Genomic DNA, 16364 nt, shown 5'->3' with positions numbered 1-16364 from the left:
CTATATACAAAAACTATTTTAAAATGTAAAAAAAGAAAAAAAACAAAACTCCTATATTCTAAAAGTCAATAAATGAAATTTAATATTGAATTGCACTATATTACCCCTCATAAGGTGCTAAGCACCCACTATAAATGCCCTTAAGCATTTCTCTAACAATATATTCTGAAAGTCAACAAATGGCACATCTGACCAAGCACAAGCTATAAACATAGAATGAAGGAAAACTCGAGCAACATGGCAAAGAATAACAAACCCTATTTCCTTTTTTCTTGGGCTCCAAAAAGAAGGGTGATTCTCTCTTCATAGGCCAGCTTAACTCAAAGCAAGCAGGGGACCTAAACATACGTTGCAAATCAGAATTAGGAAAGAGAGTGAGACAAAGCAGGGGACCTAAACATACATTGGAAATCAGAATTAGAAGAGAGAGAAGACCAAAAATATTCATTGAAGTCATCATAATTCCGCCACGCAGAATGTGCAACTTTCCCATTATTGTTTCTTTTAGCTTCCTGTGGTTCACCGAAGTAAAAATGAAGAAGAAATTACTGAAACAGTAACTTGGTAACAAATGAAAATATGCAAATAAAAACATATAACATCAAACAGCTAGGTAGTATTGTATGTTTGAATTGATAATGGAATAATTTTGAAAAAATAATGATTTCATACACTGTACAGTTAGACAAAAGTAATATCAAGAATACACAAGTAACGAAAAGATACTTGAATCTATATAGCCTCTTACCAATGCCATTATCTTATATATCGGACAAATGACTTTGTCAAGGAACGAAACAGAAGCAGTTACACAGATGGCACCAGGAATTGCTGCTCCATGATCCAAAATCGCCTCCAATTCTATTGCCATCTATAGAACAAAATATTGTTCTTATTTCTTAGTAATGCTAAAAAACTGAAGTACATGTGAGAGATGAGATTCTCATAGACCAAACAAACGAAACCACAAACCAAATATAAAGCACCACGAAAAGAAGTATTTCTAAATGAGTGGTTAAAGTATATTCACAAAGCCACTAAATGCCTTTACCACTGAAGCCAAAGTATAAAACTATTATTAGGATTTGTTTATTTGTCTTTGGTAGTTAATTAGTTACAGTTAATTCTGTTATTACTGTATCTATATTTTCTTTCCTTTCTTGTTCTGTTTCGGTTGTATCCGTTAGTTTCTTTAACTAACTTTCTGATTTAATGTTAAGTTAGTTGTAGCAATGTCCTATATAAAGTCCTGTACTCCATCTGTTCTTTTATCAATTCATTCAGATCAATAAAATCTTTTCTTTTCTTTTTTGTAATATGGTATCAGAGCAGGAAAGATAGTCTTTCCTGTCCGATCCTTCCCTTCTAGCTGCGTCGTGTTCTTCACCTTCTCCGACGAAGCTGTGTCTTCTTCCGTTGCACTCTTCTTCCTTTCTGTCAAGATTTCAATCGATTTTCTCCTCGTTTGATTGTTTGACATGTCTACCAATAATCAATCGAATCAAGGCACTCAAGATGAAGCCACGATCCAGACCACCATGGGAGAAACCCAGAACTCTTCTCTGCAGGTTTCAGCTTCAAGAAATCCTCTCGAAGATCCTGCAAATCCATACTTTCTCCACCATGGAGACAATCGAGGACATACTCTTATTTCTCAACCACTCACGGGGTAGGACAATTATGTAGCTTGGAGCAGGGCTATGCAACTCGCCATCTCTGTCAAGAACAAGATCGGCTTCTTGTATGGTTCAATTTCTAAACCCTTACCTTCTGATCAAATTTTTTACAATTCATGGATAAGAAACAATAACATGGTTATTTCATGGATTTTAAATTCTGTATCTAAGGAAATCTCTTCTAGCATTCTCTATGATGAGTCTGCTGCTGCCATTTGGAATGACCTTAGAGTCCGATTCCACCAAAGAAATGGCCCCCATATATACACTCTAAGGAAAGATCTCATGAACCTGAAACAAGATAATCAAACTATTGGCATGTACTTTACTAGGCTTAAAACTAAATGGGAGGAATTGACCAATTTTAGGCCATCTTGCACCTGCAATGAGTGCACTTGTGGAGGAGTCAAAAGACTTCAAGATCACTATCATATGGAACATATTATGTCCTTTTTAATGGCACTTTCTGATTCTTTTTCTCAAGTTCATGGTAGCATCCTTCTCATGGAACTATTACCAGAAATCAGCCGTGCCTTTCATCTTGTCACACAAGAAGAACATCAAAGAGGCAATCAGTCGAGCACCATCAACCAGAATTCTGCTATGGCCTTCGCTTTTCAAGGAAACAAAAATACTGGTCAAAAGACTGCTAATCCCACCTCCAAGAATCAGCCTCCCAAAAGGAATAGACCCTTTTGTACTCACTGCAACATCTTTGGACACACTATCGAAAGGTGCTATAAAATTCACGGGTATCCACCAAGTTTTAACAAGAATAAATCCAAAGAGGCCAGTGCAAATCAAATTCAAACCACAAATGACAGTAGTAACAGCCAGCAAGAAAACCAGGCTCTCCTTCCTCAACTTTCCACAACTCAGTATCAACAATTGCTTAATTTGCTTGCTGCACAGTAAACTAGTATCAATATCTCCGAACCATCTACCTCTTATGGTAACACAGGTATCTTACTATCCCATAACACACAATCTATTTTACATAATTCTTGGATTATGGATTCTGGAGCTACAAGACATATCTGGTCCAATATAAAACTTTTTCAGTGTATATGCAAAATACCAGCTACAAAACTCATTTTGCCTAACAATAATTGTTTTTATGTTAATCAAAGTGGCACTATTGTTCTCAACAACAACATCATACTTACTGATGTTCTTTATGCCCCCAATTTTAAATATAACATCATTTCTACTAGCTATATGACAAAGAATACTGCTGTCACTATACTTTTTTGAATCTGATAGCTTTTTTATCCAGGACAAAGCCAACCGGAGGATGATTGGAAAAGGTAGCAATATCAATGATCTCTATATCCTTGATGAGGCACCAGATCCTTTCCAAGTTCTGTCCATTTCAGCTGAAACTTGGCATTCTCGACTTGGGCATTTGTCTCATAAGCGATTAGATCTTCTCAAGGAAACTTTGCATTGTAACACTTCTGCTTTACATAAAAATAAACCATGTTATATTTGTCCAATTGCTAAGCAAAAAAGACTCTTTTCAGAATAATAATAATCTGAAAAATCGTATTTTTGATCTCATACATTGTGCATATGGGGACCTTATCACATAGCCTCACACACTAATCACAAGTACTTTCTCACTCTTGTTGATGACCACTCACGGTTTACATGGATTTATTTGATGCAGCACAAATCTGATGCTAAAAGCATAATCCCACAATTTCTATCATATGTTCAAACACAATTAAACTGTGTTTCTAAAACTTTCAGATCTGATAATGCACCTGAATTGGTTTTCAAAGAATTGTTTGCTCAACATGGGATCATGCACGATTTTACTTGTGTAGAGACACCTAAGCAAAATGCTGTTGCTGAAAGAAAGCATCAGCATTTGCTCAATGTGGCTCGAGCATTACATTTTCAGGCAAAATTCCCAATCAAGTTCTGGAGTGAATGTATCACGGCTGATGTTTTTTTAATCAATCGAATTCCTACTCCCTTGTTTAAAATTAAAACACCCTTTGAGTGTCTTTTCAATAAGCAATTGAGTTATGAACATTTCCGAACTATAGGTTGCCTTGCTTTTGCTTCAACACTCACTGCGCACGCGCACAGAACCAAATTTTCACCTTGTGCAAGAACATGTGTTTTCATGGGATACCCCCAAGGAATTAAAGGATATAAATTGTTTGACATTAACACTAATCAATTTTTTATTTCTCGAAATGTTGTCTTTCATGAGAACATTTTTCCTTTTCATAAACTTAATGTGGACAACTCTGACATAGATCCGTTTTCCAACATTATTCTTCCCAGTGCTGTTATACACAACACCCTTATCTGTGATTATCCCACAAAACAAAACAATACTTCTAATCTGCCACAGGAACATACAGGAAAAGGAAACAAGTGACTCCAACACACATATTGAATCAAATATGACAGACAACACAACCAGTTTGAGGTCTCTAGCACCTAATCCTACTCCCAATCCCCCAAGGCGATCTACTCGTGTCACTAAACCTCCCTCTTATCTCAGAGATTTTGAGTGTTACTCCACAATTCGAAATAAATCTTCAACACCACTAATCTTTCTAATTTTATTTCATATTCCAATATATCTGATCCTTACAAAGCTTTTATTTTTGCAATAGCCACGATGAGGGAACCTCAAACATATCAAGAAGCCATTCAATTTGAACAATGGGTCCATGCTATGAACAATGAACTAAAAGCGCTCATTGGGAACAAAACATGGAGTGTTGTGCCTTTACCACCAAACAAACGTGCCATTTGGATGCAGATGGGTATACAAAATCAAATTTAATAGTGATGGAAGCGTGGAAAGGCTCAAAGCGAGACTTGTTGCGCAATGATACACGCAACAAGGACTTGATTTTTTTGACACTTTCTCTCCTGTAGCCAAGATGGTTACACGCAAACTTCTACTTGCCATTGCCACCATCAAACAATGGCCCATCCTTCAACTAGATGTTGACAATGCTTTTTTAAACGGTGACCTCAATGAAGAGGTTTATATGACTCTTCCTAAAGGACTCACACTTCCTTCTTCTTTCAATGCATAAACCAACCTCGTGTGCAAACTACACAAATCAATTTACGGCCTCAAATAGTCTTCTCGACAGTGGTACAAAAAGCTATCCGATGCACTCCTAGACGAAGGTTTTCAGCAATCACAGGCAAACTACACATTATTCACAAAAGGCACCAAAGACACTTCATTTCCCTCCTTGTTTATGTCGATGATTTCGTCATTACTGGGCCCAATCTCTCACTGCTTCACCAACTACAAGACTCCCTGCACAAGAAGTTCAAGCTTAAAACTCTTGGCAACCTTAAATATTTTCTCAGCTTCAAGATTGCCCGTGCCAAACAAGGCTTATTCATCTCTCAGAGAAAATATACTCTTCAGGTTTTGGATGACACTGGATATGCAAGCAGCAAGCCTGCTAAGATTCCCATGGACCCGAAGCTCAAACTCGATAACGAACTTGGTGAACCACTTGACAACCCGTCATCCTATCGCCAATTAATTGGCAAGCTGCTCTATCTCACTCTCTCACGACCAGATATCACCTTTGTCGTGAATTGCCTCAGCCAGTTTATGGCAACACCAAGAACGCCTCACCTACAAGCAGTTCATCATTTACTCAGATACCTCAAAGGAAAACCCGGCCAAGGTCTTCTATACTCGTCTACATCAGCCTTAACACTCCGTGGCTTCTCCGATTCTGACTGGGCCTCTTGCCCTGTTACACGACGCTCCACAACAGGGTACTGTGTTTTCCTTGGAGATAGTCTCATCTCTTGGAAAACAAAGAAACAACCAACAATATCAAAAAGCTTTGCAGAGGCAGAGTACCGTGCATTAGCTGCTACTACTAGTGAAGTCACCTGGTTACAATATCTGCTCCACGATTTTCAAATTCCTCAACCTCATCCAGCATTCATTTATTGCGACAACCAGTCGGCAATACACATTGCTAACAACCCAACTTTTCACGAACAAACCAAACATATTGAATTGGACTGCCATTTTGTTCGAGACTAGATCAAAAACTCCACTATTCGCCTTGTTCCTATCTCGGGTTCACTTCAACTTGCAGACACCTTTACAAAGCCTCTATCATCCACCATCCTCACCAGTCACATTTCCAAGATGTCCATCTACGATATCTACGCTCCATCTTGAGGGGGGTATTAGGATTTGTTTATTTGTCTTTGGTAGTTAATTAGTTACAGTTAATTCTGTTATTACTGTATCTATCTTTTCTTTCCTTTCTTGTTCTGTTTCGGTTGTATCTGTTAGTTTCTTTAACTAACTTTCTGGTTTAATGTTAAGTTAGTTGTAGCAGTGTCCTATATAAAGTCCTGTACTCCATCTGTTCTTTTATCAATTCATTCAGATCAATAAAATGTTTTCTTTTCTTTTTCGTAATAACTATCCCACTTAACAACAACAGTTATAGAAAATGAGACTAATTAAGTTATCAGAAAAACACTACAATGAATTTCACTGATAAAGCTGGAGACTTACATTGTGGAATATATAACAAATGCATTCAGGAAGGAAACGGACATTTGCAGCTTCCCCCCATATCAAAAAGTACAGTGAAACAAGTAAAAGTTTCCTGTCTCTATTGATCGCTTCTAAACTGTATGTAAAAAACAATGAAATAAGAAGAGTAAAATCTGAAGCAAGAAATTTAAGAAAAAGAAACAGGTTGTAAAAGAGACCTAAACCACGCAATGCGTGTACGCAAATATTTGCACCATTTGATATAATTATCCAGTAGCTTCAAGAATACCTCATCGATTGCTTTCTCATCTATTTTCTGAAACACAGAAACATTTTTTAAGGAAGTTAAAATCACCACACAGGTTCTGCCAATCACTGTCTTTGTGAATCTGTACAGCAAACATTGCATGATCACGAGATATATACTTCAGCATGAAATTGAAACAAGAATTGTACAAAAAGGTTATGAGACCAAAGTGATCTTTTTTGGGGCTCCCTTCGCATGCAATAGTGAAGAGATTTATCAATACAAAGTCTATGAAAGTAACACAATAATGAATGAGAACTTCTAAGTCTTTGTAAGAAGCTACAAAGCTTAGCAAGGAACTCGTATAGAGAGCAGAGTTAACAAGCACAACAGAAAATGAAGAACCAACTTAACAGGGAAGAAAGTAAACAATAAGAAATAACAGCAACTTACATCTATAACTAACTTGTCAACTACCTATATTGCTAATCAAATAAGATACCATCTGCTCAATAACTTAGACCAACAAAATTAATGTACCAGCTGTTAACACAAGACTGAACCCACCAAATTTTCTTCCTGGAACCTTAGTACCTTACAATGTCAAGTACGACATTCTGAAGATTCTACAAAAAAAATTACGATTTTAATACTAAATATAAACTGGAACTTGTGTAGGAAGCAGCTGGAACTCAGAAAGTGCAACAAAACCAACTTCAGTAGTTGAAATATGTCACTTTTTTCCTTTCTCTATTAATACTAAACAAAACTTATACTAATCATCAAAAAACGAAACAAGGGGAGATAAGGTGTCCACGAGAATATAAAATATAAAAATACAAATTAAACCAAAAATAAGAAACTAAACAAAGTGTGTTTTCCAGCTAGAGTAATTAATGAAAGAGAAACATCCTAAATTTCTTGCCGCTGTGAAGCTTACTGCATATGATATAACAATGTGGTTCTTTTAATTTACAGTAGAATAGAAAATTAGAAGTAATCAATAACAACCAACATTATTAAAAATAGATATAGAATATGTATTCTCAATAAATTATCTAGATTATAATGATTACAGTTTACAATGAGTACTACAAAGAAAATAAATTGCACATAAATCTGATTGCCCTAAGCTTAGCAAATTCAGTCAATAATAGCAGAAATGACCCTTGAAAATATGGCATGGTTAGAGGATGAAAAGAACTCACTGGATCAGCCTCGCTAGGTACTTCAAGTCGTGTCTGTGCATTTGCAATGGACAGAACAACATTCTCTCTCTGGTTCCTGATATTGTCTTTCTGGGCGAGGAAACAAGGAGAAGAGAAAGAAATCAACACTTAACATAAAACATGACAGAGGAATCCTAGTTTACAGAGGTAATCAAACAAAGGTACAAGTATATCATAATAAAATTCGAAGATGAAGTCTTTCCTACATTCAGGTAAGCTTCTAAAAGAAATTAACTCAACTACCTTGACTTTGATTCCAAAGATTAAATGCCCAATTTCAGTGATGGATTTCAGACCGATAGCTTATTCAAAGTTATTTATGAAAATGCAACAAAGCTAATTTGTTCAAGACTACGAAATGTTCTTCCAGATATCATACTCCAAAACCAGCGTGGATTTGTACAAGGTAAGTACATTGGCTACAATATAATGGTGTGTCAAGATTTAGTTCGACATTATGGGAGAAGAAAGGCCAAGCCTCAATGTATGATCAAACTAGATTTGGGGAATGCTTGTAAGACCATAGAATGGGACTTTATCGAAGAGATATTGCATGCTTTGAGTTTCCCAGAAGACTTCATTTGGTTGGTCATGACTTGTCTAAGAACTTCAAGATTTAGTTTAATGTCCAATGGCTCCTTGCATGACTTTTTTGAAGCTAAAAGAGGATTGAGACAAGTAAACTCCATGTCACCTCTACTATTTGTGTTAGGGATGGAGTATCTATCGAGAATACTGATGAGAATTGGCTTGAAGGAGGACTTTCGATTTCATGACAAGTGTGAAAAGCTTAAGTTGAATAATTTGTGTTTTGCAGATAATGTTTTACTTTTTTGTCATGGAGATTTCAAGTAAATTTATCGGTTGCTCCAAGGACTAAAGAGGTTTTGTCAAACTTCCTGGCTGCTGCCAAGTGAGGAAAAATCCTCAATATACTGTAGTAACATGAATGAAGATGAGGTACAAAGGGTGATCCAAGTATTTGGCTTTAAGAGGAGTTCCCTTCCTTTTAAATATTTGGGAATCCCTATTTACGCTAAGCGTATTTCAGCTATGAAATGTGAGGTGATTATAGAAAGGATGGTTCAAAGGATCCGAACTTGGAGTTCTAGGAATCTATCCTATGCCGGAAGAGCAACGTTAGTGAATTCGGTGCTCTTGACTATTCACTCTTTTCGGGCACAAATTTTGATCATTCGTAAGAAAGTTCTTCATAGAGTGAACGCTATATGTAGAAACTGCTTATGGAAAGGTTTGGTGGACTCCAATAGCTCGAGTCAAGTGGCCTGGGAAGATATGTGTCGTTCTAAGAGTGAAGGAGGAATGGGCTTTAGAAGATTACCATGTGGAATGAAGCAGCCATTGGGAAATATGTATCAGCAGTGGCAGACAAAGCAAGATACTTTTTGGGTTCGATGGGTTCACACAGTCTATATAGGAATCGAGAATTGGTGGGCCTACAAGGTCCCAAGTACAAGTAGTTGGTATTGACGTCAAGTGGTCCGAGTGAAAGAAGCCTACAAGCAACTTAATATGGTGCAAAACTTCATCTGGGGGAATTACAAAATAAGTGATGGCTACACTCTCGTTTGCTCTACTCAACCGAAAGTCTTTTGGTACAGGGAAGTGTGGAAGAGATTAACAATTCCGAAACATAGATTTATTCTATGGTTGTCGGTGCTTGATAAATTGCATGTGCTTAATATAGCTCAAGATGATAAATGTGCAATGTGTGGGTTGGAAAAAGAGACAAGAGGCCACTTATTTTTTGATTGTCATGTTAGTAGACATTGTTTACTGATCATAAAACAGTGGCTTGGCTGGAGAGTGACGGCTGCTATATTACCAACACTCTTGAGGAGAATAGCTAGGGCAAAGCTATCTAAATTTGGAAAGCAGGTGGTGGTTATGACTTTGCAGCAGTGGTATATCACTTGTGGGCTTGTCGACATGAATTCGAAGTTGTGTGGAATCAAAGGTTATATACAGCTATATTTGTGACAAAAAAAAAAAATACAGCAAGATGTAAAGAATAGAATTAGAAGTGTGATGCCAAAAAAGGTGATTTGGGAATTTGTAATAGAGAAGTTTACAGGCCTAACTTTATTTGGTGATGTATAGGATGTAAATTGTTGTTTGAAGTGCAATACACATATCTGAATTATTCAAAATATATACATATATATATATACATATATATTCAAAGATGAACATTGTCAGTTTTAGGAATTAAAAATGTTTCAGATCACACAATTTAAAGGTGGTAGTAAAAATAAAGCAAAATTTTGAAAACACTTCAAATATCTAATGACATTAAAGTAGCGTTTGGTTGGAGGTAATGAAATAAAATGGAATGGAAAGAAAATAATTTTTATTCCATTCTTTTGTTTAGTTGCATTTAAAACTATTGGAATATCATTCTAATAGAATGGTCTTTCCATTATTTTTGTGGAATGATTATTCTATTTTGAAATGGAAGGAAAGACCATTCTAATGCAAGATTTGAAAAAATTAATAATTTTTTTATGCAGTTTAAATTTTATTCTATTCTATTCCTGCTACAATTTCCATTCTCATTCCTATTCTTATATTTTCATTCCTTTTAACCAAAGGCTTAGAAGATGTGGATGTCCAATTTAAGACGAGCATAAGGAATTTCTGTAAAATGCGGTCATTCCGTCATTCAATGTTTTAACTAATAAAATAATCAGATGAGTACCAGAATTCATTGTTGGAGAACTCTGTTCTACTACTCAATCAAAAACATAATCTACAGTTCTAATATAGAAGAAACATAAACATTATAAATATACAGGGTAGATAGTAAACAAAATCTACATCCACTACATTGTCCTTTGTTATACTTATCTTCCATGTCAGAAAGATATAAGGAGTAGATGTAAGAAACTAAAAGTACATATACGAACCTGAAATCCAAACACAACTTCCAGAAGATCAAACATGTCAGCGTCTCGGTCGCCAATTATCACGTAATCATCTGGAAGTCTAGGAAAGTGTTCACTATATCTAATAGCAGATATTGCGCCTCTGACCTGATAAAATTACCCGAAATGAAATTTCATGTTACAAACAAATAACAAAAAAAAAAATAAAAAAATTACCACAATGATTATATTACCCAAAATGAACGTGATGAGTTTAATTGGAAGACTGTTCTACGTATTGAAGAGCTATGGAAGCTAGACAATGCAATCAATGAGAATATATCCCCCCAAAGAAAAAAAAAAGAAATACAGAATATTGAAGGAAAAGGAATTCGGAATATGAATTCAAGTTCAACATACTTCTGGGAAAATTCCAATGGCATTGGTCCTCGACGGCCCTTCCAGTGGTACGATATTATAAGGCGCGAACTCCCGAGATAATGTTGCCTCAGAAGATTTTATTCTTCTCAGCTGAAACCCCAAGAACAAAAGGTCATAAGTTCAATCAAACGCGTCAATAATTACAATGGTAATTAGATACTTTCCTAAGCCGCATATTTTTTCTTTTTGAAAGAAAAGCCGCATATCTTTGAAAATAGCGTAAGAGTTTTTTATTTTAATGACAAAACATACATACATTGTTTTCAAAAAAAATAAATAAATAATTAATAAAACATAGATACATTCAATCAAAAAATATATATATTATAAAACATAGATACATTCAATCAAAAAATATATATATTATAAAACATACATAAGAGACAACCAAAAATAACAGAATTAAATATTTAGTACAATATGAATACACCACGTCTAAAAATATAATTTAGAGGACACAAAATACATCAAGTATTTAACTACAAATCAGTATATTTGTAGGTGCACTGTGCACATCCGAAAATATTTGAAGAACATGTACCTCTTCTTTGATAAGTCCACCAGCTCCCCTAGGATCTGCTTCTCTGCTAAGCGCCTCCATGACCTCTACTAGCGCCCTCAGCGTAGCAACTATCTTTTTCATTTCTAAATATTTCATTTCCATCCTAAAACAACAAAAACAAAAACTTGTATCAGTAAAACTAATGAAACAAACCAAAGGTTCTGTCATTGTACTTGTGTTTAAAGAAGCTGATTTTTTATTATAAAAAATATTAAACCTAGCTGATAAGATGATGATATTAAAAAGGCATAAAAGCAGTGAAAGTTACCAAATATTTCAACTTTCAAAATGTGCCAATACAGAGCAACTTCATACCATATACATTAACTCATCATATAAAAAATAGGTAAAGGACGGGGTGGGTAGTGTTTATATGAAGAATACGTGATGCTGACCCATCATACAGAAAAAGTAAATACCTATTTGATACTTTGTGTTTTGTTAAAATACACATTTAGTATTTTATATTTTGAATAATTAATATCAATTAGTGTTAATATACTTATTCAGTACTTTGCCTTTTAATAAAAAAAACATATTTCGTACCTGTACTTTTAATAATACTTAATTAGTACCTCATATTTTTGAATTGTACATATTTGGTACTCTAAACTAAAATTTAATCAATTTATCAGTTATATGTAATCAAATAATTAAATTTGAATTCAGATTTTATAAAATTTTACACAGTTTGATTATATTGATAACATTTTATAAGAAAAAAAAATTGAATTTAGGAACCAAATATGTATGATTTTAAAATACAGAGTACTAAATAAGCATTATTGAAAATACAGGGTACCTAACTTGTATTTAGATAAACACAAGTATCAAATATGTAGATACCCTTATATATTTGTAAAAGGATGTCTACATATTTGGTGCCTTGTGTTTTATGTAAATACAAGTTTTGTACCCTATGTTTTTAATAATGCTTATTTAGTACCATGTATTTTAAAATTATAAATATTTGGTACCCTAAATTCAACTTTCTTTTTTTTGATAAAATTTTATCAATACAATCAATAGTCTAAAATTTTGTGAATTCTGAATTTATATATAATTATTTGATTACATATAATTGAGAACTATTTAGTTAAATTAATAAAATTGTATTGATTAAATTTTATTTTAAGGTATCAAATATACACAATTTAAAAACATAAAGTACCAATTAAAAATTATTGAAAACAGAAAGTACCAAATATGTTTTTCATGAAAACACAAGTACTAAATGAGCATTTTCCCTTTGTAAAAACTACTCATTTTAGTACTCAATGCATTTAAGACTTTATTATTCTCAAACTACCATCATTTATTATTATATATCTTATCATATTTATTTAATTAAAAAAATTATTTATTAATTATCATATATTAATTTCTAAGCATAAAATTATATAAATAAATAAAGGAACTTTTTTATTTTTACACTTTGAAATAATTTTTTTGACATTTTTATGGAATTTTACCTAGAAACTCCTATTGCAACTAGTGCTGCAACCTAAATTGCAACAAATCCCTATTGCAACTAAAAAGTTAAAAAAATAATATACAGAGTAATTCCCCGTAAATAAATTCTATACTTTTTTTCTTCTATGCTTTCATGATTTTTATTTTTCTTCTTCTTTCTTCAATGATACAATGGTGTGGTGAGGGTAAGGTAGATGTTAGCGATGGCAAGAGATCGACAATGTCGAATCTGGGTTTGAGTGATCATCGTCCTTGTGATAGCTAGTTAGAGGTAGCTTTTGTTGTGTTTGGTGTTGTGGACTTTTGGATTATTCGCGTCGGTGACGAAGGTGAATGGATAACCCAAGTTTTGGGTTGTTGACGACAGGGACGGGGGACAAGGATGGTTGTGTATCTGGATAGATTCCAAATCTAAGTTTTAAGGTCAAACGAGATTTGGGGTTTTCGGGGGTGTTCACTCACCACATAGGGTTTAGATTTGTGTTTTTCTTGAGGTATTGTTCTTGGGTTCAAATCTGAAATTTAAATTTTTTTCGTGAGTGTGATGTTAAATTGATTTGGGAATATGAATTTTGGAATGGTATTGAAATTATTTAAATATACTGAGTTTGGCTTTTGGCTTTTGGCATTTGAATTTGATTTTTTTTTTTTTGTTAGTAAAAAAAAATCAAATTCTGAAATATACTTTTATGTTGATATGAGATTATGTTTATAGTTAAAATTGAGTTAATAAAAATTGTGAATGCTTTAATTATTTGATTTTGATTTTTTTATTAGTTTTTAGTTTGAATGCTTGCACTCTATCACATGAATTAGATATTTTAATTGATTTTGATTTAAATATTACAGAAATAGTTCTTACAAAAAAAAATATTATAAAAATAATAATATTGTTGAACTTGGAACTGTTTGGATTAATAAGAAGTAGAAAATGAAGAACAAGTTATGTAGATTATTTCAATATTGTGGATTGTATTGATTTTAAATTTATTAATTTAATTATATTAAATGATTTATATAATTTAGAATTATATTTTAGAAAAATTTACATGCTGAAATTTTAAAAAAATTATAAAAATACATTAGAAATTTTTTTCATTTTTATGTTTTGATTTTTTTATCTACAAAAATATTTTTTTTGTAAGAACAATAAATTATTTTTTTATTATATTATAGTTTATTTATAGTTGTATTATAATTGTCACATGTTGATTTTTGTTGTTTTATAGTTCATTTTGTTTATATTTTAACTAGTTTTTTTCTGAATAAATATTTTAATTACTTTTTTTTTTCATTTTAAAGTCAATTAATACTTTTTTCAAATATAGTTTATATTTTGATTTTTTTTTTGTCAAAATATTTTAAAATTAATATATGAAAATTAATCAATCAATTTTTTTATTAAATGAATATAATAAGATATATAATAATCAGCTTAATATTAAAATGTGGGTAGATTTGGAATATTAAAATCTTAAATGCAATAAGAGTACTAAAAGTAATTTTAGCAAATAAAGGATACCAAATGATCTTTATTCAAACGATAAGATACTAAATATATATTTTTAATAAAATACCAAATAAATATTTATATTATAAAAAAATAGTATATCAAATTATCAATGCCATAATATACACTAAATTTCATAAAAAAAAATGAAACAACATAAAATAAATAAATTAAAATCTCTATTACTTTAAGTTTATTCAATAAATAATAATATAAATTAAACGAAATAAAATTAAATTTAAAATGCATATAAAAAAAATTAATAAAAAAATTATTTAAGTTTTTTTTCTTTTTGGATTGAATTTAGTGGTCTTCCTTCCATTTTAAAACTAAAATAATGAAAAGAATAGAATAACATAAAAAAAAAAAAAATCACACGGCTATGGATATGAATAAACTGATATTTTTTATAGTATAAACTTATATTTAAAAAGAAAATGGACCTACTTTGCAAAATCAGTACCAAAAGTTCCAGACTCCCACATTCTTTGTTCTTCTCTCCGTATATCGTCCACTCTATGCCGTTTCTTATAGCGTTGGTAAAATTTGTAGAGGTGCTCAATATCATGATTACGATCTACTGGGGCCCCGTCCCTTTTTGCAAGTTTTCTCTGCACTCAAAGTAAGTTCCACAATCCACATTAATTGAATGGTTGAAACATCAATAAGATTGCTCTGCATTCACTAATCACTGTAAACAATTCAAGCTTAAACTTTACCTTGATTACAGACATCAAACCAGTCTTAAACTGAAGAACACCTCTACCATCACTGTCTGGATCCAAATTATGTGCCATACTGTGTGCCTGCTCACACACTAAAATTTAAACATACTTTTGTAAATAAGGGAACAAACTAAAAATACACGCATGTCTGCAGGACTGTCTATCTTTACTTAAATAAATAAATAAAATAATTAAACACTGGTACAAGTAAAAGCCATTATTAGCTAAAATAATGACAATGTGTGACATAACAAAAGCACAAAAATGAAAAAAGTTAAATTCCTGACCAACTGGTTCAGTGGACTGTAGTTTTTATTAAGAAAAATGAAAAATTAAAACAGAAATAAAAATTAGACAGCTAATTAAGGGCTTTCTAAGTAACGTTTCACTTTATGTGTTTGCATTATGTTTCTAGAAATGAAAGTGAATTTCTTAAGCCAAATTTGGAATATTCACAATTCATTTCATTTTTCCAATTTAGCAAGCGTATCAATGAAGTTAAAAAAGTAATTCTATGACGGAGTCACGGACCTACATTTGGTTGAGTGTAGAAATATCCCACCCTTTAAGTGTTATACACCACGATGATTATATTATGGTATTATAAGCTAGCTTAGTGGTGAGGAAGAGATAGGAAAAGAAAGAGGTCATGAATTCGAATCCAAAACTTTTAAATTACATGCTATTTGTTAGAGTTAGTTATGGTTTAGTTACTTGTTATTCCTTCTGTTACAGTTAGTTAGTTACACATTTCAGTCACATGTTTCTTTTGCCCTCTGTAACCAATGTAACAGTACATCTATAAATACAATATCAGCTCACATCAGAGATTGAGCTTTTCCTCTCATTTTTCTTTCTCTGTTTCTTTCTCTCTCTCTCTGCTTCAACTCTTACATGGTATCATACCTATGGCTGATCCTGACGATCCACGCAATATCGCTCCCCCTCGTCCACCGCAAGCTCCGATCGAAGCTCAGGCTGCCGCTCTGCAATTTCAAGTCCCAAATACCCTGCTACCGTTGAATATCCGATTGGATCGACACAACTACTCCTACTGGAGATCGCTCATCATTCCATCTGTTCGTGCTCATGGC

General features: G+C 32.9%; 1 protein-coding gene across 1 annotated transcript in view; it reads right to left on the bottom strand.

Moving 5' to 3' along the window:
* The window catches only part of LOC115709473 (callose synthase 10), a 125371-nt gene extending 109818 nt beyond the window's left edge, over positions 1–15553 (bottom strand). Inside the window, exons 1-11 of the mRNA XM_030637591.2 lie at positions 15265–15553; positions 14993–15156; positions 11542–11665; positions 10980–11090; positions 10602–10727; positions 7654–7743; positions 6417–6514; positions 6217–6334; positions 749–871; positions 436–512; positions 257–338 (exon numbers count right to left, since the gene is read on the bottom strand). Coding sequence (XP_030493451.1) covers positions 257–338; positions 436–512; positions 749–871; positions 6217–6334; positions 6417–6514; positions 7654–7743; positions 10602–10727; positions 10980–11090; positions 11542–11665; positions 14993–15156; positions 15265–15342 — 1191 coding nt within the window. The 5' untranslated portion in view covers positions 15343–15553. The remainder of the gene's footprint in view (positions 1–256; positions 339–435; positions 513–748; positions 872–6216; positions 6335–6416; positions 6515–7653; positions 7744–10601; positions 10728–10979; positions 11091–11541; positions 11666–14992; positions 15157–15264) is intronic.
* Between the last annotated feature and the right edge of the window lie 811 nt (positions 15554–16364).

The sequence above is a fragment of the Cannabis sativa genome, chromosome 7 (genome assembly GCF_029168945.1).
Source record: "Cannabis sativa cultivar Pink pepper isolate KNU-18-1 chromosome 7, ASM2916894v1, whole genome shotgun sequence".
NCBI classification, from domain to species: domain Eukaryota; kingdom Viridiplantae; phylum Streptophyta; class Magnoliopsida; order Rosales; family Cannabaceae; genus Cannabis; species Cannabis sativa.
This window is presented reverse-complemented; position numbering and strand designations above follow the sequence as displayed.